Genomic DNA, 22,330 nt, shown 5'->3' on the forward strand with positions numbered 1-22,330 from the left:
AGGACTTTAATTTTAAGTATTCTGAGTTTGAGTTACTATGGCTGAGCTAACAGAAAGTTCAAATTGTATTATGCTGTAATACCATCTCCCACCAGGAGGGGCGCATCATTGACTGAGTTAAATTTTCATTATGCTGCAATACCATTTATTACCAGGAGGGGCGCATATGCATGAAAAGTTCACACACTTGCAATACCACCGTTTGCCAGTAGGACGTCAGCGTCTTACACACACACACATTTTTCTCATGAAAACCCCCCCAAAGAGGACTTTGGAGTTATTGATACTGGGCATATTAGGAAGCTGTTTTCTATGCTTTGAGAGGGGTCTGCCCGTGGGGACCCTGATTTTGGTCCCCACCGTGACACGAGTCCCCACCGTGTGAGTGTGTATTCCGGTCAAGGTCCTCATCGGTATAGAAATGCGAGTACACACACACACACACACACACACACACACACACACACACACACACACTAACAAGTGTAGTGAAGCGGCTCTGTTGTAAAGGCTAACAGTTCTCGGTTAGCACAATGACATCATGTTAGAAAGCACAGCCAAACGATTTATCATAAACTAGCTAGATAAGTAACAATGGTGTTAGCCACGATGCTAACGACATTAATAACTAGCTAAGCCAAACGGTGCTGTCACTACTATTTTAGTGATTTATAAGCAACCAGTTTCTCGCAGATTGTCACGTTACTAAGAATACGGCTATTAGAAGGTAATATATGAAGTTGAAGCTAACTGACAGCTGTAGGGCAGCTAACACACTTTGGCTGACTCCATGAAGCTCCCAGCTAAGCTCCTATAACTTGCGACGCAGTTAGGAAACAAGAATGAGCTAGCTAACTAATGTTAACATAAGGACTTTGGCTTTAAAGTCATGTTAAAACAATTTCCCACCCTTCTGATTTCCAGCCGCAGCCTGTCACTCCCCCCTGTACTAAGGTTATTCGGTACGTAACGTTAGCTTAGACCCCAATGCTTAGCTAGACCTCACAATGCCTTGCGTTTCTCACTCCCGCTAACTTAATGTTCATAAGACGTGACATGAGTGACACGTGCGGGTAGGCCAAGGCGAGAAGAGGGAGATCAGCTAACGTTAGCCAACATGTTTCCAAAAAAAAAAAAAAAAGTCACATTCGAATAGTGATTTCAGCATTGGAATAGTATTGATATTTTTACTATTTGAAATATTTTCGACTTTCGGTATTCGTTCCAACAGCCCTAATGGAGATTAACTGCAGGAGTGCTTTGAGTGGAAGGTAGATACTAGCTTAATAAACACGTGATTGTGCTGTAAAGTACTTGTAGAGACAATAAAAGCTGAGTCTGCAGTGTGTGTTTAGAGTACACCTCCGCCCCGCGCACAAAGACAGGCAACGAGAGAGAGAGAAAAAGAGCCTTTAATTTCTCTATAATCTTGTTTCACGCTATGGAAATCCCACTCCTTAATTTCTCAAGTAGCGATAGCAGAACCGATAACTCATTTAGAACCGGTTCCCATTTAGAACCGGGTTTCAGGGGGCATCCCTTTGTCTTTAAGGTCTGTGGCACCATAATGGGCCAAGAATGTATCTCTTAAAAATGTATCTTATGAACGAACACACAAGTTGGCACTATATTGCCTCCTGTCCAACGTTTGGTTTGGGGGTTGGAGGAAATCTTTGTTCTTTGCCACATTTTTGCTGTATTTTAAAAAGGACAATTTCCAGTAGAATTCAAGGACCAGTTGTGTGCAATTTGCAATCCGTTTGCAATTGTATTGCTTTTTTAATGTATTAGTTTGACAGAAATTATATTTTCAGTTTACCCGTCAAGGACATGGTCAAAATGAACTAACTAGCCAACCAACTACAAAATGTCCACACATTTTTACATAGAATGGTTCCAACTAATATGTTTAGGGCCATGTGGTATGTGAACTCAGGTACTCAGTGCTGATAAATAACCTCCGAATTCCATCATGGCATTCAGTCAAATTTTAATTACTAAAAAGCAGTCTTTCGTTGATTTTTATAATTTAAGAACAAGCCAAGACCAAAGCCTGTAGGTGTCTGAAGCATTCAGATATTATGTCCTAAATTTACCAGGCATTGTAGACCCCCGATCACCACAGATACTCCTTCCACAGTTATTTTGTGTGTGTGTGTGGTTGCATTTTTCCAGCCGCAAGAAAGGATGGATAGAATAAACAGAAAGGGAACACTGCTCGCATTTACCTTCATCAAAGTCTGCATCATCCTCGGTGTGCTGGGGGAAGGGGAAGCAGTTGGTGATCTCCAGCCGGTCCTCGACTACCAGGCCCAGCAGGACGCCCTGAACCACCTCACTGCCCTGGCCCTCTTCCTGGTAGTGCTTGATAATCTTTAGCACCACCTGTGAAAACAGAAAGAGCACCATCACTGAAGTATCACACTACCGCAACCAGTGTGCAATATTTACTTTTTTGTTCACCGGCCAAATGGCTAGTGAATTTTCACATTTTACTAGCCGCTCAATAGATGACCATTGTTTGTTATTTTTTTGGCTGGTGAGTAAAGCAAATCTACCAGCCACTTGCATATTTTACCAGCATTTGGCAGGTCGTTGGTGCTGATTTTGTAGCCTGACCACACCAGAAAAGAGCTAGAGAGGGACGAAAGGAGGCTTTACGCACTTTTAAATGACAGTTTCTGAAAAATGATTTCATTTTCTGAACCGGGGCTAATGTATTTATCGTGCCTATTGTGTTGTTGCATTCTGTGGCTGTTACATCATCGCTTGTTATTGTATTTTATCATCCTTGAATTTATGTTATTCAATACAATTGCTTGTCATGTTGATTTGTGCTTTTTTTTTTACAAGCCACTTGGGTTTTTTCATCCCTTCAGCTGCAGATTAGTGTTCCTTTCACTGGTCCTTTACACATTATGTTTTAGCACAGTACATAAACAAACTATTTCATTAATACCAATGGAAAACATAATATGGCTTTTCTTTCAGTGTGCCATAAAACTTCATATTCAAATGTATAAAAACATGATAAAGATAATAATGTTTATTTAGAACTTGATTAAAAAAAAAACATATGCGGGGATATGTGACTGAATTCAATAAGGACAATTTTTAATCACAAATATATTTTCATCATGAGTTTACTTTCCTCAACTCATTACACAGCCTAACAGTGACTTCAGGCCATGGTAAATATTACCACAACATATTGGAGAATCAAAATAATGAAAATATGAATAGTTAGGTGGGAGTACAAGTCATTACTATTTTATTTTGTGCAGTGGGAGGCTTAATCTTTCTTACATACTATGCGGTATGGAAGATGCCTTCTGGCGCTATCACAAACGTGTGAAGAGTTGCTCAGTATCTGGTCGCAAAAAGTTTGCTCACAGAATAGTGATTTAGTGACTAGTGAATGTGCAAATTAGATTTTTACCTAGAAATCAGTGTTTATCTTTTGCCTGTGTACAGCCCTTACAGGTGCTATTGCTTACATGGTTCAGCCCACCCATCACCAACTCCACTCTGAAAATTAGTATAAGTAAGTCATAAGTAACTCCTCCGCCACATCTTGAAGCTTTGCTTCAGTCACAATTTTGCAAAATTTCCTGCATAGTGCCCAATAGCACTGCAGCTGTCATAAACTGGACAGAAATAAGAGTTAATTTTTAAATCAGTATGTCCTTTATGTTTGGTCTGAATTGTGTTGAAATTGTAATAACCAAAACAAAGAAATGTAAGTTTTTTTTTTTTTTTTTTTTTTTTTTTTTTAAACCATGTACTGGGAACCTATGCTAACACACTACTTAGCCTGGCTTGGAGTACAAAGTTCACAGGCCCTCCTAAATGTTGAAAGTTGTAACGGACAGATGTCTTAAATCACTGCATTACTGTGGGTATTTTGTTTCAACGGTCATGGGCTACTGGGCTATGATGTGCTCCTGTCAGTAGCACGCCAGGATTGACAGAGTGTCTCCTAGCAACACTGGCCCTCAGATGTCAGTCAACTGCTGCCAAGGGCATCGTCCACTGAGGCCTCAAGCTTCGAGACGGCTTCCAAAAAATAAATAAATATATATTAAAAATGTTACGCACACTGGCTGCAACATTATGGTAATCTACATCTACATCTATGTCCTTAAACAAAAAGTGGTGGGAGGATTAAATCGTACTTCAACAGTTTTTCAGAAAACCTACCACATCAACAACACCCCTTACATTGATTTAAATTGCATAATAAATCATCAGCCACCATTCTGCACCCTTCACTGGTCACTAAGCTCTTATATAAAACCACAAAATTGCCACAAAAAAAAAAATCTGTTAAGAGGATATTCTGGGACAGGTTACTCGGGCAGGGGTTTAGTGGTAAGTTGAGTGGTAAGCACCACCTGCAGGCTCTAAACACCAGTTCATCACAATCTAGAGTGCATACAAAAGGCCAGTTAGTATTCAGCACAGCGTAGCAATCTACACTGGAGAGAGCAGAGGCGGCACACATCAAGAATAAAAACCTGAGTTTAGTGAAATTTTAAGAAAAATGCTACCCCCGTACTGCGGGAGGGTATATTTGGACTTACAGTCTGATATCCCACATCGCCGTGCCTCATCTGGACAGGGTGTCCATGCATCATCGTATGCGTTTAATATTTAACGCCAGATAAAAATGGGCCAATAGGACAAGCCTCCAAATGATTGAGGAGCTGGTTTAAGCTCTAATGCGGCATCACTGACACCGGACAGTAGGGCTCTCTCACAACACCCCCCCCCCACACACACACACACACACACACACACACACACACACACACACACACACACACACACACACACACACATACGATTTGACCAGCAAAAACAGAAAACAGACATGGCAAAGAGTAGAGAAAAAGGCAAAGTGTCTTAATGTGCAGGAAAAGGACACAAAGCTGAAAGCAGAGTTTGGAGGGGGAGAGCATAAATCACGCTGATAACAGTGTGGGTAGGTCACAGCCAGAGGCATTAATAATACACACATACACACATGCTCGCAGAAGCAGGGTGGTAGTCCTGCGGCCGTGCTCACAACAAAACACACATCACCATGAGGGAGCCCTTACTTGTCTCACTGGTGCACGCACACACATGCATACACACGCATGCATCTGTCTTGGGAGATGATTTATTTCAATAGAGTGCTGGACCTGTCATGCAACAAGTAAAAGAGCTACGGGTGGGAGAAGAGGAGATATGGGGTGGAGTGGGAAGAAAAACAAATCTCATTCCCTGCCTGCCTGTCTTTCCTGACTGAGAGGGGAGGAAGGTCTGAACAACAGGTCAAGGGGAGGGGGGAGGGGAGTTGATTTGTGGAGCAGGGCAGAGAGAGGAATGGAGGAAAAAAATGCAACTGTGAAAATGGGAGAGAGAAACCAGAAGGATAAAAGGAGATGATGGTAAGAGAGAGCAGGAAGGGGCCAGGTGAGTGCGAGCAGAGCAGCCAGGTGAACCAATGCCCGAGAGGGAGGGGATGGGGAGAAGATGGCTCCAGTGGAAGTCTAAAAAAATCAGCAGCACTGGCTGCTTTTACAAAGCCCCCTGCCTCTTTGAGCTTTGGCTCCTTTTTCTGCCAGCGAGTAGCCTTTTGTCGTCTTCCTCCATCAGTGAGCGCAGATAGCACAGATACACAATGCTCTATAACTCTTGGCAATATGTTCATCTCACCCTAAGATAGTGTCCGTCTGGAAAAGGAGGGGGTGATGGATGGACAATTGTCCAAAAACAACTCTAGGAAGGTCAAATAAATGAAGCTAAATTCAAGCAGAGCTTTAAGAACACTACTTAATCTACAGAAATCCCTAAAAGAGGGGAAGTGAAGAAGAGTCTGCAATAAAAGAAAGGGAGGACCAGGGATTCACTGGATTTGTTGTGTTGGCTTCCTGGTGCCAATTAAATGCCATCAGGTATTGTAAGCAAAGCCTTCACACACACACACGATTGATATGTGGACAGCGTGTTATAAATCAACAAGCTTAAAATTGAATTGTGCAAAATCAATTGCAGTCCAAATCCCACGTTGGCTGCCTTTAATTCTTATCATAAATCTTCTCTCTCACTCACACAAAAGAGCTCATATTCCTGCCACAACGGGGCTCAAGTTATGAGAAAGTAAAGGAAGAAAGACGATCCCGTGATGAGTTTTCTTTTAGCTCCACTGATGTGTAGACCAACTCTACACGTGGGCTGTAATATACAGTTTGAGAAATAACCTTATTTAATTTATTTTAACATTAAACATTCAGTGTGCACATAATGCAGGGCCAAGCAGATTTAACTAAGACTACTAAAAAATGTCAATATACAGGACAGTGGTTCCCAAACTTTGTCGGCTGGGGCCCCCTTTTGTAGATACAAACATTTTCAGTATTTAGCATCCCCCAGTTTTGGAACCAATGATAAAAAGGAGATTACATGGGATAGGGCTGGGCGATAAATCGATTTTATCGATTAACTCGAATGTGTAGCTAACGTGGATTTGTTTAAATGAAAAATCTATTTTCTCCTTAACATCCGCCGACGCTCCTCTGGGCTCCCGTAGCTCCGAACGGGCTCATCCCTCCCCCCGCGCGTTTGCCATAGAGATACACAAACAACATGGCAGCGATAGGGACTAACATTAATTATTTTCTTTACCAGTCGTTTCATTACTTACTTATCCGTAATCTCCGCCGAAATGACCGGCCGCTCGCGGTGCACTGTCCCCGGCTGAGAGTTACCTATTCTCGGTAACTGAACCACCAGCTACCGCTGACCTGAAGGAGCACCATGCGTTGTTGAGGATCTATTTTCCAGCGCAACACATCTACTAAATGCCGCCGATACAACCGAGCTGTGACGGAGGTCTGTAGTGGCTTAAACCACTAGCAATCGCCGCTCTGTAGCACGGAGCTCCGCTTCGACGTTTGTTTTTATCGCTACGAAGGAGCTTGCTACCAGCTTGCTACAGGTATGCTACATTCAAGAGACCATGGGATGTTAACGTACGTTACTCAGCAACAGGTGAAAATAGGGTTGCGTAATAACGTTAAAATGATTTGAACTTTTAGCGAGGAACGAGAAGTGAATTACCTGTATGTGTGAAAACAGCTTTATCTCATGCATCAGTTTTGTTGTTGTTGAATATATAACCCCACCCCCAAAAAAAAAAAAATTTAGGGTAGGGAAAACTCAAACCAATTTATATTTCCACAAAATTGGCATGAATAATCATAATGGTATACATGCCCCGTGTGTGTGTGTGTATGAGTCAAAACAAAATAAAACTTGTTTTGAACAATTTATTTGTCATCTGCAGATTGATTTTAAGTAGGGGTAGAAAAAAATCGATTTAAATCGGATTTTTTTTGAAAAAAATCAGGGATTTTATTTTTAGGCCATATCGCCCAGCCCTAACATGGGACCTAACAAAAGGACAGGAAGACATTGTGCATCATTATTGCATCACTTTTCTAGGGCTGGATCCAAATATCCGTTTGTTGGGTAGGTATTCGATATTCAATGTTGAGATTTGAATATTCGTTGTTTTTTTAAACGTGCATGAAGGCTGAAATTCACTGTAGGGACTAAGCTGCTAGCTAAATGTCCGCTACAAGCAAGCAGTCTGATGTGTGTAGAGGTCTGTATGGTTATACTGGAGCAGCCTGGCGTCGTTTCAGGCGACAAGGTGAAGATAGTACGGCCGTGTATAATGCCAATACAGCGAGGTACCGGCTGGCTGAGAATTTTTTTCACAAACACTGCGTCTGTCATCACTTGTCAGACAGTCCAGCAAAAACGCACGTCTTTCGATTTGTTTTGAATTCCTGCGACAAAAAGTTGAGTCCGATTCACCTTTTGGAGAAAAGAAACCCAACGTCTCCCTGCGGTGGACAATCATATAACGTTAACCGGCTACCAGACTCGTCAGCCCGTATCGCGGCGTGCAAGTCTTGTAAGGTTACAGTAACAGGAAATATCACAACCTCCATTGCTGCTCCAAAAAAGTGTTTTAAACACTATGCAGGCAAAAAAAACAAGCATTGAACTGCCCGGGATGACTGTGTGCTAGCTTCAGCTCTTTTCTCTCCATGAAATAAAGCTACCTTCGGTCGGAAATGTTGGTTTCCTCCGCCGCTGCCACCGAAGCGTTTTTTATATTTGCAGTTGAAAAGCACCTTTGGAGCTCAAAAAAAAAAAAAAAAAAAATATATATATATATATATATATATATATATATATATATATATATATATATATATATATATATATATATTCGGTACAGCCCTACACTTTTCAAACAGAATCGAGGCTGCTAATTCTTGTGAGCTGTTGCAGTGAGGGATTAATAGCATTTGATTGAATCTGATTACAGTATTGAAACCGCTTATTCAAATCTGGATACATTCAAATCCCTTAGCGTTCATCTTTTGAAGAATACAAAAATGACTAGGACTCTAAATATTCAGCTGAAATCTGTAGGCTGAGGAGGAGTGGCCTTAATGATGTTCACAACCTCTGGCTACAACTTGATATTGAGATTAGATCAAACTTAATACGTTGCAAAAGACATTTTTATGCCAAAGATGCTCTGTATACATAGTAAAATGTATATAAATGTTCATAGTAGCAGCAAATATTAAATTATTCTGTAACGCTTCGGTCCCCCTACAGGTTGTTTCATTGAACTACAGCTGCAGCTAAAAGTTACAGTGTTGCTTTAAAGGGTTGATTAAGTATGTATCAACTGATGTGTTACAGAGGGTAGGGCTGGGCGATATATCGATATAAAAAATATATCGATATATTTTTAAATGAGATATGGAATTAGACCATATCGCATATATCGATATAGTTCAAATGTGATCCTTGCTCCCATAGATATATACACAGATGTCACCTTGAGGTTCTAAACATACGTCAAAACCGCCGCCATCTTGGAACAGGGGTCCGAAGCATTCAGATCAACGCTAAAGATGCCGGACTTTTGTACTGCTTAATTATGTTCGATAGAGGAAATGAAAAGAACAAACCGCAATGAATAACATTTAACAGGTGACAATGTGTTTTATGATTATGTATGCCGCCTTCGACCAGCAACCTGAGCTCCGGCGGCAGCGGGAGGCGGAGAGCTCCGTGGCCAGCCGCAGCGTCTCTTCCCCCGGGAAAAACACAGCTTTGCCTCGCTGCTGCGCCGGTCCCCGCTGATCCAAATCGGACCAGCCAAAGACAGAGTGGTGATCGGTAGGATCTTACACGTAGTCCAGGGCGACCTGTATGTCGATATCGGGCGGAAAGTTCCACTAAGTTTGCGGCGGCAGGCGGACGGAGAGAAGCTACAGCGGGGCAGCAGAGACCGTCTGCGGCTGCAGGATCTGGAGCTCAGTGCCCGTTAAAATGACATGTAACGCATAAATACATACAGAAATAGATAGTGGAGGAATGAGCCTGGACATTTCAGTCTGTTTTAAACTTCACCTTGAAGCAGAAACTCTTAGTTCAGAAGGGTGAAGTTTCCGTTTGGACTCAGATCTGTGAACCGATCATAATAAATATTCTTTGTATTAACACATGAATTAGTTTCTTTGTTTTGTAGTCGATAGTTCATCTTTTAGTTTACTTAAGTGGAAGCAGTATCAAGTGGAAGAATGGGACTATAAACCTAGGCTTACAGGCATGAGGCATTACATTTTGAACAAAGTAGATTATATTAATATCAAAAGCTTAATTGACCTTTGGAACGAATCACAAATATGGAGCTTTGATTTCAAAAAAGGTACTCCTGTTATACAGTATTTAGGTTTACATTTTATTGTTATTTGAACAGCTGAGCATTTAATCATGAACCAGGTGAAGAAACCGGTTTATTATTTATTTGATTTTGCAACTGTTTCTATGAAACTACATGTGACATGTCATATTTGATTTTGGCTTTGACTGAACATTTGCTCTCACTTTGCGGAAAAAATATCGGGATATATATCGTATATCGATATTCAGCCAAAATATATCGGGATATGACTTTTGGTCCATATCGCCCAGCCCTAACAGAGGGGACGATGATCTTTGGCTGAGGCTCAGTCCTCGATGCAGCGGCTGCGGGTTCGATACCGACCTGCAGCATGTCATTCCCGCTCGCTCTCCCCTTTCATGTCTAAGCTGTCATGTCACAAATAAAGGCCTAAAATGTCACAAAAAAAAATAAATCTTTAAAAACATTAGAAAACGACACCTAGATTGGATCAGTCCACTTAAGTATGCAACTACGACTCGCGGACAAGCGCTTCACACCGCGAGCAGGTACGCGCGACACGGATGAAAAGTTGAGAGAAAGGAAACAGAGACTGTGCTGTCGCGTCCATCCGTGTGTGCGTGCGTCCTTTAGAACTGTAACTCGTATAATTTATGATGTCAGTTAATTGTAGCATTGACCGGCATGAAATCGGCATACGTCAGACTGACCTGCTGGTCATGGCAGAGCACATGAAAACCGGCCAATTCTGGTCACCGGCCGGTCTATCGGTGCATCTCTACATGTAATCCAGCGTTCTAGTTTTTAAATTGTATCTTATTGGTAACAGCCCCACAGTTTACTTTCCACTCTCCTAATGCGTATCCGAACTGTAGACGTTGCTGCTAATGTGAATCCAACATTTCATACGGCTGCTGCTTCACATTCAAAGCATTCAACTGGAGAAAATGTGAGCGGCTGTTATTGTGAAGTGGTCGCAGGAAACACAAGGGAAAAAAAAAAAAAAAAAGAACGGTAATTTTTAACATTTTCAAGGGAGTAATTGAAAAAGAAGAAAACGCAAGGTAGCCATTGTTGTGTGGAACAGTGCCCAGCATGAAATCAGATTGTGGATGCAATGATTTCCGACTGACTTACAAGGTGTTTGGCCGTGCTGTAAACACTCAGTTGCTTTTCTGTGGTATGTTTTTTTATTTTTATTTTTATTTTTTTTATTAAAGAAGCTGCTCCAGGAGGGTCTAATGAAGTATCCTTGGGTTTCACCAAAACAACCACGACTGATACAATCAAAATCTGAGGAGGACATGCTGTTGGATGCTGTCCTCCTCTTTCTTCAATGCTTAACAAATCTCTTTCTTTCTCTCCCAGTGACCCTGTCTTTCTGATTGAGCAGCACTGGTTGAAGCCTGAAAATACTGTGAACAAATTAATAACATACAGTGAGGAAAATAAGTATTTGAACACCCTGCTATTTTGCAAGTTCTCCCACTTGGAAATCATGGAGGGGTCTGAAATTGTCATCGTAGGTGCATGTCCACTGTGAGAGACATAATCTAAAAAAAAAAAAAAAAAAAAAAAAAAAAAAAAAAAAAATCACAATATATGATTTTTTAACTATTTGTATGATACAGCTGCAAATAAGTATTTGAACACCTGTCTATCAGCTAGAATCAAAGACCTGTTAGTCTGCCTTTAAAATGTCCACCTCCACTCCATTTATCATCCTAAATTAAATGCACCTGTTTAAGGTTGTTAGCTGCATAAAGACACCTGTCCACCCCATACAATCAGTAAGAATCCAACTACTAACAAGGCCAAGACCAAAGAGCTGTCCAAAGACACTAGAGACAAAATTGTACACCTCCACAAGGCTGGAAAGGGCTACGGGGAAATTGCCAAGCAGCTTGGTGAAAAAAGGTCCACGGTTGGAGCAATCATTAGAAAATGGAAGAAGCTAAACATGACTGTCAATCTCCCTCGGACTGGGGCTCCATGCAAGATCTCACCTCGTGGGGTCTCAATGATCCTAAGAAAGGTGAGAAATCAGTCCAGAACTACACGGGAGGAGCTGGTCAATGACCTGAAAAGAGCTGGGACCACAGTTTCCAAGGTTACTGTTGGTAATACACTAAGACGTCATGGTTTGAAATCATGCATGGCACGGAAGGTTCCCCTGCTTAAACCAGCACATGTCAAGGCCCGTCTTAAGTTTGCCAATGACCATTTGGATGATCCAGAGGAGTCATGGGAGAAAGTCATGTGGTCAGATGAGACCAAAATAGAACTTTTTGGTCATCATTCCACTCCGTGTTTGGAGGAAGAAGAATGATGAGTACCATCCCAAGAACACCATCCCTACTGTGAAGCATGGGGGTGGTAGCATCATGCTTTGGGGGTGTTTTTCTGCACATGGGACAGGGAGACTGCACTGTATTAAGGAGAGGATGACCGGGGCCATGTATTGCGAGATTTTGGGGAACAACCTCCTTCCCTCAGTTAGAGCATTGAAGATGGGTCGAGGCTGGGTCTTCCAACATGACAATGAGCCGAAGCACACAGCCAGGATAACCAAGGAGTGGCTCTGTAAGAACCATATCAAGGTTCTGGCGTGGCCTCGCCAGTCTCCAGACCTAAACCCAATAGAGAATCTTTGGAGGGAGCTCAAACTCTGTTTCTCAGCGACAGTCCAGAAACCTGACTGATCTAGAGAAGATCTGTGTCGAGGAGTGGGCCAAAATCCCTCCTGCAGTGTGTGCAAACCTGGTGAAAAACTACAGGAAACGTTTGACCTCTGTACTTGCAAACAAAGGCTACTGTACCAAATATTAACATTGATTTTCTCAGGTGTTCAAATACTTATTTGCAGCTGTATCATAAAAATAAATAGTTAAAAAAAATCATATATTTTTTTTTTAGATTATGTCTCTCACAGTGGACATGCACCTACGATGACAATTTCAGACCCCTCCATGATTTCTAAGTGTGAGACCTTGCAAAATAGCAGGGTGTTCAAATACTTATTTTCCTCACTGTAACTAATTACACTGGTCGGACCGATACCTCCGGTTCAGGTTGGTCCTCATCCTCAACACGTGTCTTTTTCAGTCTTACTACTAAGTACTTTTCCATACTCATCTGGATTGAAGCAGCAAACATTCAGTGTAAGAAGAAAAAAAAAAAAAAGACATTTATAATAAGCTTATTAGATTCACAGCTGCTACATATAGTGCTTTGACCTCGACAACCCAACTGCATTTTACCGCAAACTTGTGACTAGTTAACTTTCTAAAGCAGGCGCAATCGCTTGTTTGCTAAGACTCGGGTCAGGACTCCATTAACACACTGACAACATTGTATTCAGAATATAAAATATTTTTTTATAGGACTTTTTAATGTGTGATTGTGTAAAGGTTTTCACGAGATACCAACCTTTCGTGAACTGCAACTCATTTTCATAGAGACAGACGCCGACAGGCTGTGTGTGTGTGTTTTTTGTTTAACTACATTCGTGGGGTCCTAAAGCCAGGAATACAGTATACTTGTGGGATCCGGACTGCTTTGTTGTGCCAAAATGCTGGACCCCACAACTTTAAAAGGCTGTTTGAGGGTTAAGACTTGGTTTTAGGATTAGGGTTAGAATGAGGGTAAGGGTTAAGGTTAGACATTTAGTTGTGATGGTTAGGTTAGGGTAAGGGGCTAGGGAATGCATTATGTCAATAACGGGTCCCCACAAAGATAGTGAGATGCACTATGCGTGTGTGTGTGTAAGCAAGATGAAAGTTCAGAGAGACGGAGGAGAGCAGGGAAAGGAAATGCAGCTGAACGAATACGCTGTGTGTTTTAAATAGCGCTTAAAAAAAACGAAACGCAATGTGCGGCGGCCGGTGTTGATTGTGCGGCGCACCGCCACAAATTAGTCTGTGTGTGGGGAAACACTGCTGATATATGATCTCGACGCTAGATGGGAGAAATTCCTACACATTGGACCTTTAAAGGACCAGTGGCTACTGCTAACATTTTTTTTAAATAAAACTAATTTACACATACTATACTATCTGCATTTCCCCAGAACTTTCAAATCACAATGCCAAAATGTCGTGTAAAATGTGCTACAACTGTTCCTTTATTCACAGTACAGGACTAAGGCCAGCGTCTGACGTAAATCATACATCAGAATAAATGAATAAAGCCTTTTTCAAACATACAGGCAGTCGTGTGATCTCAGTAGGTGTTTAATGGAACCCTTCGCTGTGCAGCATTCCATTCTGGTGGCAACAGCAGCCACTGAAACCTCTTCAAAAGCAAGGAAACAATCCAATACTACCACACAGCAGTGGCGATGCTGTCTGTGGGCAACCCTCCAGCTAAACCTCTGACAGACGGGTCATGACGCAACACAGCAGCAACTGCTGCATATCAATGCATTCAGGTGAAACGTCTTTCATAACTCTGCCTGCAATAGTCACCTGAATCCAAATGAGGCCACACACTAAACAGCTCGCGACTGTTTTTAATTTAACTGCTGCGATTAAAAATGTTTGGTTGATAAGGCTGAGAAAATTAATTAAGAAAATCTCATTAGGAGGTCTAAATAATACACATTGAGGTGAAATATTTAGATTTTAAATTAGAGCCCGAGACTCTAGGGCAGCTTTAATGAGCAAGATAAAAAGGAAGGAAGCAGCTGGCAGGTTTATGTCCTGCTACTGCGTTCAGGCACACCAGGCAAATAGGCTGCTTTGTGTCCAGTGCAGCGTAGGGCAGGTGGAGGGACAGCATCAGTGCATGGCAGTGAAGCAAGTTTGTCCTCTGCTGCTTATACTGAGGTACTACATCCTATAAATACCACAATGTGTAGGCTGTGTGAAGTTAAATTCAAGATGTATTACAATTTACGTGTTAGAGATCACTGGTCAGAGATTAGGAACTCATAGAAGCAACAATCAGTTTAAAAGTAAAACAAGATCTGTTGAAAATGGGTAATAATACAAAAAGCAACAAACCATTAAAATTGTTTAAGAACAATAAATCCAGAGACAAATGCCTCACGCATGTATTTGTTCCTAACTGCCAAAAATAGGCTGAAAGATATCTTTGGCAATAATGTTTTACAGATGAATTTTACTAAAACAAGAGGAGTGCCATATCAGCAAAGTTGTCAGTTGTCCTGTAGTTTGAAAACATCAAATGTGACCAGGTGGGGGGAAATAAGAATCCAACCTTGTTTAATATAAACAGAGGGCAAAATTCACCAACAACCTGACAACTCTTTCGAAGTGGAATATCTGACTGAGGTAGATATCTTCTAGACTAGAGCATCAAGTACTTTTCGCCTGAAAAGCTAACGTGACACAATAGACCAGAGAACAGGAGCGATCACTGAGAAGAATGGGTTGGGTACCGTTTGGATTTTTACAATTCCAAACTGGTACTTTAAAATGATTCAGATTCCTAAAAAACTGAAAAATTACATCAAAGAAAGCCTCTTTTATGGAGTTTTTTTTTAATTATTTAAATTTAACAATATATTAACGTTTTAAAATACTTAAAAATATATATATAATAAAAATACAATATATAATAGACTTGCAGAGCAAGTGTAATATGTTTACTAGCGATCACATGCAGTGAATGGTTAATATGTTTTAACGTCCGTTTTTGTGAGCTGTCTATCAGCAGTGATTGTAGAGTGCATGTCGGACAATAGCGCGGACAAGCACTTCACACCGCGAGAGTCCGGAGCGACAGTAGGAAAATATTTCAGTCAGAATGGACAACCTGCAAACTCAGAAGGGCTAAAAAAGGTGACACGTCTAACAAATGCCTCCTATAAACATTTTTCTTTCGTGGTATATAACACTTAGGGCAGCATCGTTAATCTACGGTGCTCCCTTAGAAAATTTCACTTTGAGGTTTTTTTAACAATAATATGCGTTCCTCCAGCCTGCCTATAGTCCCCCAGTGGCTAGAAATGGTGATAGGTGTAAACCGAGCCCTGGGTATCCTGCTCTGCCTTTGAGAAAATGAAAGCTCAGATGGGCCGATCTGGAATCTGCTCCTTATGAGGTCATAAGGAGCAAGGTTACCTCCCCTTTCTCTGCTTTGCCCACCCATGAGAAAGACCGAGACATCATGGCTGCAAACAAGCGAAGCATGGCAGTTGGTCAAGCCCCCCCACCCTCCTCTCCTCCTCAATAGCTACAGACACAGAAATGGCACATCCTAAGGAAAGCTCATTGTGGGACTGGCTCTAGTGCCTGTAATTCTGCACCAAGGCTGAATTTCTATAAAGAGACTTCAGATACAGTATTAAGGGACCACTAAGGCCTAGCTATATAAAAGCATCCAAAAAGCACCATGTCATGGGACCTTTAATACAGACAAGGTCCTGGTTTTAAAATGAAACGTCCCAAAAGCTAGCTTAACACCAGCTAACTTAGCTAAAATACAACCACTGCTAGCCTATTATTAGCCGGTTGGGAGGTTGTAAACAGGAAATATGATCCGTTTGTTAGTAATGCATTTGTTTGAATAACGCAATACGTAGCTAGCTACTACAGGCATCGGCTATGGGACTCAACAGTAACGTTACAAGACACCGCTTCAGATTCGTGTCCGCCATGATGATGCTCACGCTTTAGCTGCTAGCATCCACCTCTGGCAACACTTTGGAACCAGTTTCTCCGCCGGCCGCCACCGGAATTCAGTACGTAGCTAGCTACACAGCACCGTAGTAACACTTACCAGTCCCTCGATTTGAATCTGTTTGACAGGAGAGTCCAAAGTGCCGCTTGTAGAAGCCATCACGGCGCTTGTTGCTGTACCAGACTCTTTACGTGAAGCCATCTTCAAAACGCCGCACGCGGAAAAAGGGAGGAAAGTGTTCGTTGACGGACGTTTCCGGTAAAGATGCGTCCGTTTTCCTGTCCGTATAAAAACAAGGGCTACGCGTTAAGTTCCCTCTTTAGTTGCGACCAAGGGGGTAAGCTTCGCTTGCGACCATAGACAGGATATAAGAATGCGACAAGTGGATTGCAAAAACTCAAACGGTTTGGTGGGTAAGGAGTTTATATTGATTAATTAATTAATTGGCATAATACAACAAGAATTGTATTCCATGTCAACATTCCAGTTGTTTGTGAGACATTTGTATTAGTGAAAATAAATCACGGACCACAGGAACACACAGAATGTATCCAACATAACACCTTGTGTAATATTGCTTAATTAAAGGTGCTCTTTAATTTTTTAGGCTACAACATTTTTTGTCACATACAGCAAACATCTCCTCACTATCCGCTAGCTGCCTGTCCCCTGAACACACTGTTAAAAAAAAAAAAAAAACGGTCTCTATAGACAGCCCAGGGTCCATAAACGGCAACAAAAACAAACTGCGCCAAACTATGGCAAGGCTTTATAACATTTAACAGCTAAACTGGATATGTGTTGCAGATATCTGTAATTCAGTTTTGCCTAGTCAAAAATAACATTTCAGATATCCGCAACTACATTCTTACTATCCATAATTGTCATTTCAGATATCCACAAAGACAATGGCCTCATTCACCAATATCTTCCTAAGTTTTCTCTTAAATATGTTCTTAAGAAGGTTTATAAGAAAAGTTTACGCCGGATTCATGACGTGTTCTTAAACAGCAGATTTTTTCGCACCTGTGTTCTTAGGATTGATGAATCCCACGTCTTCGTAACTGAAAGCGCGTGCCAGTTGTTCCTAATTAGCATAAGAAAACCAAAAATTCCCATATAAGGACATGACACTTCTTGTGCACCTCCTGAGAGACAGCTTGTCGGAGCCGCGGTGGAGGAAGTACTGAATCTCAGTACTTAAATAAAAGTACAAATAACCAAAGACATATTTACTTTAGTAAAAGTAGAAGGTGTCCACAACCACAAACAAGGCCTGGCTTTTAAGAAAAGTTCCTATCCTAACCATGAAACGGAAATATGTTGTTAGAATCGGAATGCGGTTGGTTTTATTCATGGATGTATTTCATTTTCTTTAACCATGCAAGTAAGCAAATAAAGTGTGTGAAGCAGCGCAAATGGGGAGATGTGAATAGGTCCAGCCAAATAAATAAGATATGAACGCGTCTTACACAGCCTGGCGGAGGAGTAAACGACGCTGTGGAGAGAAATAGATATAGCAACTTTGATTTAAAAACGGGAATAATAAAAAAACAAACGTTTTCATTTTCACTTTTACCGGGGCTGTATTACCGAGGGTCAGCGGCGCTGCGCCCGGGCTTTGGAGCACCAGAGCCGGCTTGGATCAGCGGTGCCCCATATATACAGTATCTATGGCAACCCATTTATACAGTATCTACGGCAACAAAACTTCACTGGTGAGACAAACGTGTGACGGTCAGGAAGACGTTTTGGCAGGGGGGAAACCTTATATACTGTCTATGGGGGAAACTGATCAGAAAATGTAACGGAACATTGTAGAAATGTAGTGGAGTAGAAAGTATAGATCATTGCTGCAAAATGTAACAAAGTACAAGTCAAAAGTAGGCTATGCACTATTGAGTCTACTTAAGTAAAGTACAGATACGTGAAAAATGTACTTAAGTACAGTTACGAAGAATTTGTACTTTGTTACATTCTACCACTGCATTTCGGCCGTATAAATAGCGATCAATCACCAAATAACGCAGGATTTAATCAGTTTAATTGCTGATGTAAATTGCAGTGTTAGTGTCGTTTTTGAATAATATGATTTTTTATCAACAAATGATCAGAAATACATTACAGTACAATACTATCATTGTAAACGACTGTAGAATTAAATAAAATGCAGTAAGCAATCATTTGGAGCAAATTGTCATCACTCAAATGTGCGTAAGAGTGCTATTCAGTGTTCGTAGATTTTGTTCTTAGCTAAGAACAAATCCAAGTTAAGAAAATTTTAGTGAATGCCAGAATATTCGTAAAGAAGTGCGTAAGAAGGGTTTAAGAACACATTTCTTCGTAAGAACGGTTGGTGAATGAGGCCAGAGACTCTTCCTAGGACAAATGACGTCACTTTTGACATTCATTTGTATGGGTTTTATCATTACAGATATCTACAATTCAGTTGCGGATATTCTCTATGTGAATTACGGATATCTGCAACTGAATTGTAGATATCTGTAATGCCAGTTTGAGATATCTACAATTTGATTCTGACTAGTCATAACTCCAGTTCAAGATATCTTTAATTCACCTCAATTCAAGATATCTACATCTTCATTTTGAGATATCTTAAATTAAGTTTTGACTAGGTGAAACAACGTTGTAGATATCTGTAACTGGAGTTATGACTAGTCAAAATGGAGTTGTAGATATCTCAAACTGCAGTTAGGGAAAGTCATAATTTAATTGTAGATATCTATTATCAAGTTATAGATATCTTGAAATTAATTTTGATTTGAGATATCTGTAACTTTCATTCTGCCTAGTCAAAATGTAATTACAGATATCTAGAATTTGAGTATTGACTAGGCGAAATGACGTTGCAGAAACTGCAGTTAGGGATAGTCATAATTTAATTGTAGATATCTATTATCAAGTTATAGATATCTTGAAATTAATTTTGATTTGAGATATCTGTAACTTTCATTCTGCCTAGTCAAAATGTAATTACAGATATCTAGAATTTGAGTATTGACTAGGCGAAATGACGTTGCAGATACCTGTATGCAAATTAGGCCCGCATCCCTCTAGGCGGAGCACCTGTTAACTTGTAATTAGCACTGATTGATATCTAAAATAGAGCAACGTCATGCACAATAATTTGCACTAGTCACAATGACGTTTGAGATATCTTTAATTTTCATTCTGTCTAGTCAAAACTGAATTACAGATATCCGCAATTGTCATTTCAGATGTGTGACGAGTTGAATGTCGTTTCCAATGACTTCATTGCAGATATCTGTAATTCAGTTTTGCCTAGTCAAAACGAACCACAACAAACACATTTAAAGATACAAAATAAAGACAATTCCCTCACTGGGCTCCTACTGAATTAATGGTAAAACTCCACTTCTACTATCACCACCAACACCACCACCACAGAAAAACATATAACAAGTGTTTTCTATAAATACTGGCAATTCTTTGTACAACTGCAAGATGGGCTTGAGGCCTTTTTCCGAACTACTGTGCAATCAGAACCACAAATACCACCTTAACCTCCATTATTACCAATGTTGGCCTCATAACAATAAGACCTGTATGGCTGCGCCGGCGGGAGTTAGCCTTATATATATATATATATATATATATATATATATATATATATATATATATATATATATATATATATATATATATATATATATATATATATATATATATATATATATATATATATATATATATATATATATATATATATATATATATATATATATATATATATATATATATATATATATATATATATATATATATATATATATATATATATATATATATATATATATATATATATATATATATATATATATATATATATATATATATATATATATATATATATATATATATATATATATATATATATATATATATATATATATATATATATATATATATATATATATATATATATATATATATATATATATATATATATATATATATATATATATGTATATATATATATATGTATATATATATGTATATATATATGTATATATATATATATATATATATATATATATGTATATATATATATATATATATATATATATATATATATATATATATATATATATATATATATATATATATATATATATATATATATATATATATATGTATATGTATATATATATATATATATATATATATATATATATATATGTATATATATATATATATATATATATATATATATATATATATATATATATATATATATATATATATATATATATATATATATATATATATATATATATATATATATATATATATATGTATATATATATATATGTATGTATATGTATATATATATATGTATGTATATATATATGTCAATGGAGTTAGCCCTAGACACAGACAGTAAAATTAATACTGTCTGTCTATTTGCACCCCGGTAGCAAAATTACGAATCTTACTATGACCACGCCAAGACCCACCCTACGAAGCAGCTTGATTGGTTTGGGTTAGGCATTTCACCTCAAGAGTTTAAGGTTAGGGTTAGGGGATTGGTCAGGCGATAGGACCTGTACATGTAAGCATGGACGCCTGACCAATAGTAGTGTGTGAATGCTATTGAAGGGCGGGTCTTGGCGTGGCCATAGTGGGATTCGTAATATCGCCCCCGGTACGAATAGCCTCGGCCACACAGCTGAGCTATTTACACCCTGTGACGTAACAACAAAAAAACGTCGCTCGCGTGCACCGAAATCATGGCGGACGTTCATCTTCCATGGCCGCAGAAAATGGCATATTAGGGAAGTTTTGTCTCTAAAGTTTATAACAATTGAATTTCTAGCAGAAAATGGATACTACAGTTGCGCTTTCTGTCTTCAGTGAAAGCATACAACCGTTGGTTTGTTAGTTAGTACCTATTTTTTTGTATACAGTATGGTTACCTAGCAACCGAGGCTTGAAGAAACCAAGTGGTAAACAGTTGTTCATTATCCTGAAAGAACTGCTTGGTGAGTGGTTAGTACGTTTACCTTTGGTATGGGAGTTTGGAGTTCGATTTCCCTGCGTGGTGATGTTATTTTTTAAAATTTGGATTGGATAATTTTTTTTTGCAGGGTGGTAGGGGAAGACTCATGAATATGCCTGCTCTGGTTGGGTTGGTTAGGTTTAGGCAAGAGGAGTGGGATTGATTATGGTAAGAATGTCAGGGCGATAATATCCCAAAAAGGTGTAATACATGAGTAGTATGGATAACTGTGTGTAAATATATGCCAAGGTACTGTAAATGCACAGGGGTGCAAATAGCATACATTGATATTTGTACCAGACGGGGTACTGTGTGCACCGGCAAGCACTTCTAATTACACCAGGGTACAAATACCATACACTGCTAATTGTACCAGGGGTGCAAATAGCCTCACCCAAATTAATATCCAATTTGGCTCTCTTTCCTCTTCATTTTTCTCAGCACCTGCTCATTAATGTTACGGCTGCAATTACACAAAATTTTTTGAAATGCAAGCAAAAATGCTTACTTCCTCCATAACTTTAGTACAACAGCGTGCTGCATCTGATGTCATTGTTATTGTTCTTTTGCGCATGCGGTTCAGTTTGAAACCGCAAACAGTTCACACTGGAATCTCATATAGGCCACATTTTAAAAAGGTATGTGAACAGCCACAACAAAAAGAAAAGTAAAATAAATCAGATCTGAGCAAAAAATCCAAAATTAAGCATTAAGACTTGCGGTGTGAACGTAGCCAAATGAATTTTGCACGTGGCCCTAATCCTCTTCCGCAAGACCTGCAATGAAAAGGTGACTGGCTTTAAACTACAGATCTGTCATTAAGTAAAAAAGGTGAATTTAAAAGCTATATAAACCATAAACAAAAAAAACAAAAAAAA

The 22,330-nt window shown here is 39.5% G+C and overlaps 1 protein-coding gene across 1 annotated transcript in view; it reads right to left on the reverse strand.

Moving 5' to 3' along the window:
* LOC114556662 (eukaryotic translation initiation factor 3 subunit H) overlaps positions 1-16,704 on the reverse strand; it is a 95,949-nt gene extending 79,245 nt beyond the window's left edge. Inside the window, exons 1-2 of the mRNA XM_028579662.1 lie at positions 16,511-16,704; positions 2,229-2,385 (exon numbers count right to left, since the gene is read on the reverse strand). Of these exons, the coding sequence (XP_028435463.1) occupies positions 2,229-2,385; positions 16,511-16,612 (259 nt within the window). The 5' untranslated portion in view covers positions 16,613-16,704. The remainder of the gene's footprint in view (positions 1-2,228; positions 2,386-16,510) is intronic.
* Between the last annotated feature and the right edge of the window lie 5,626 nt (positions 16,705-22,330).

This window comes from Perca flavescens, chromosome 6 (genome assembly GCF_004354835.1).
Source record: "Perca flavescens isolate YP-PL-M2 chromosome 6, PFLA_1.0, whole genome shotgun sequence".
Taxonomy (NCBI): Eukaryota; Metazoa; Chordata; class Actinopteri; order Perciformes; family Percidae; genus Perca; species Perca flavescens.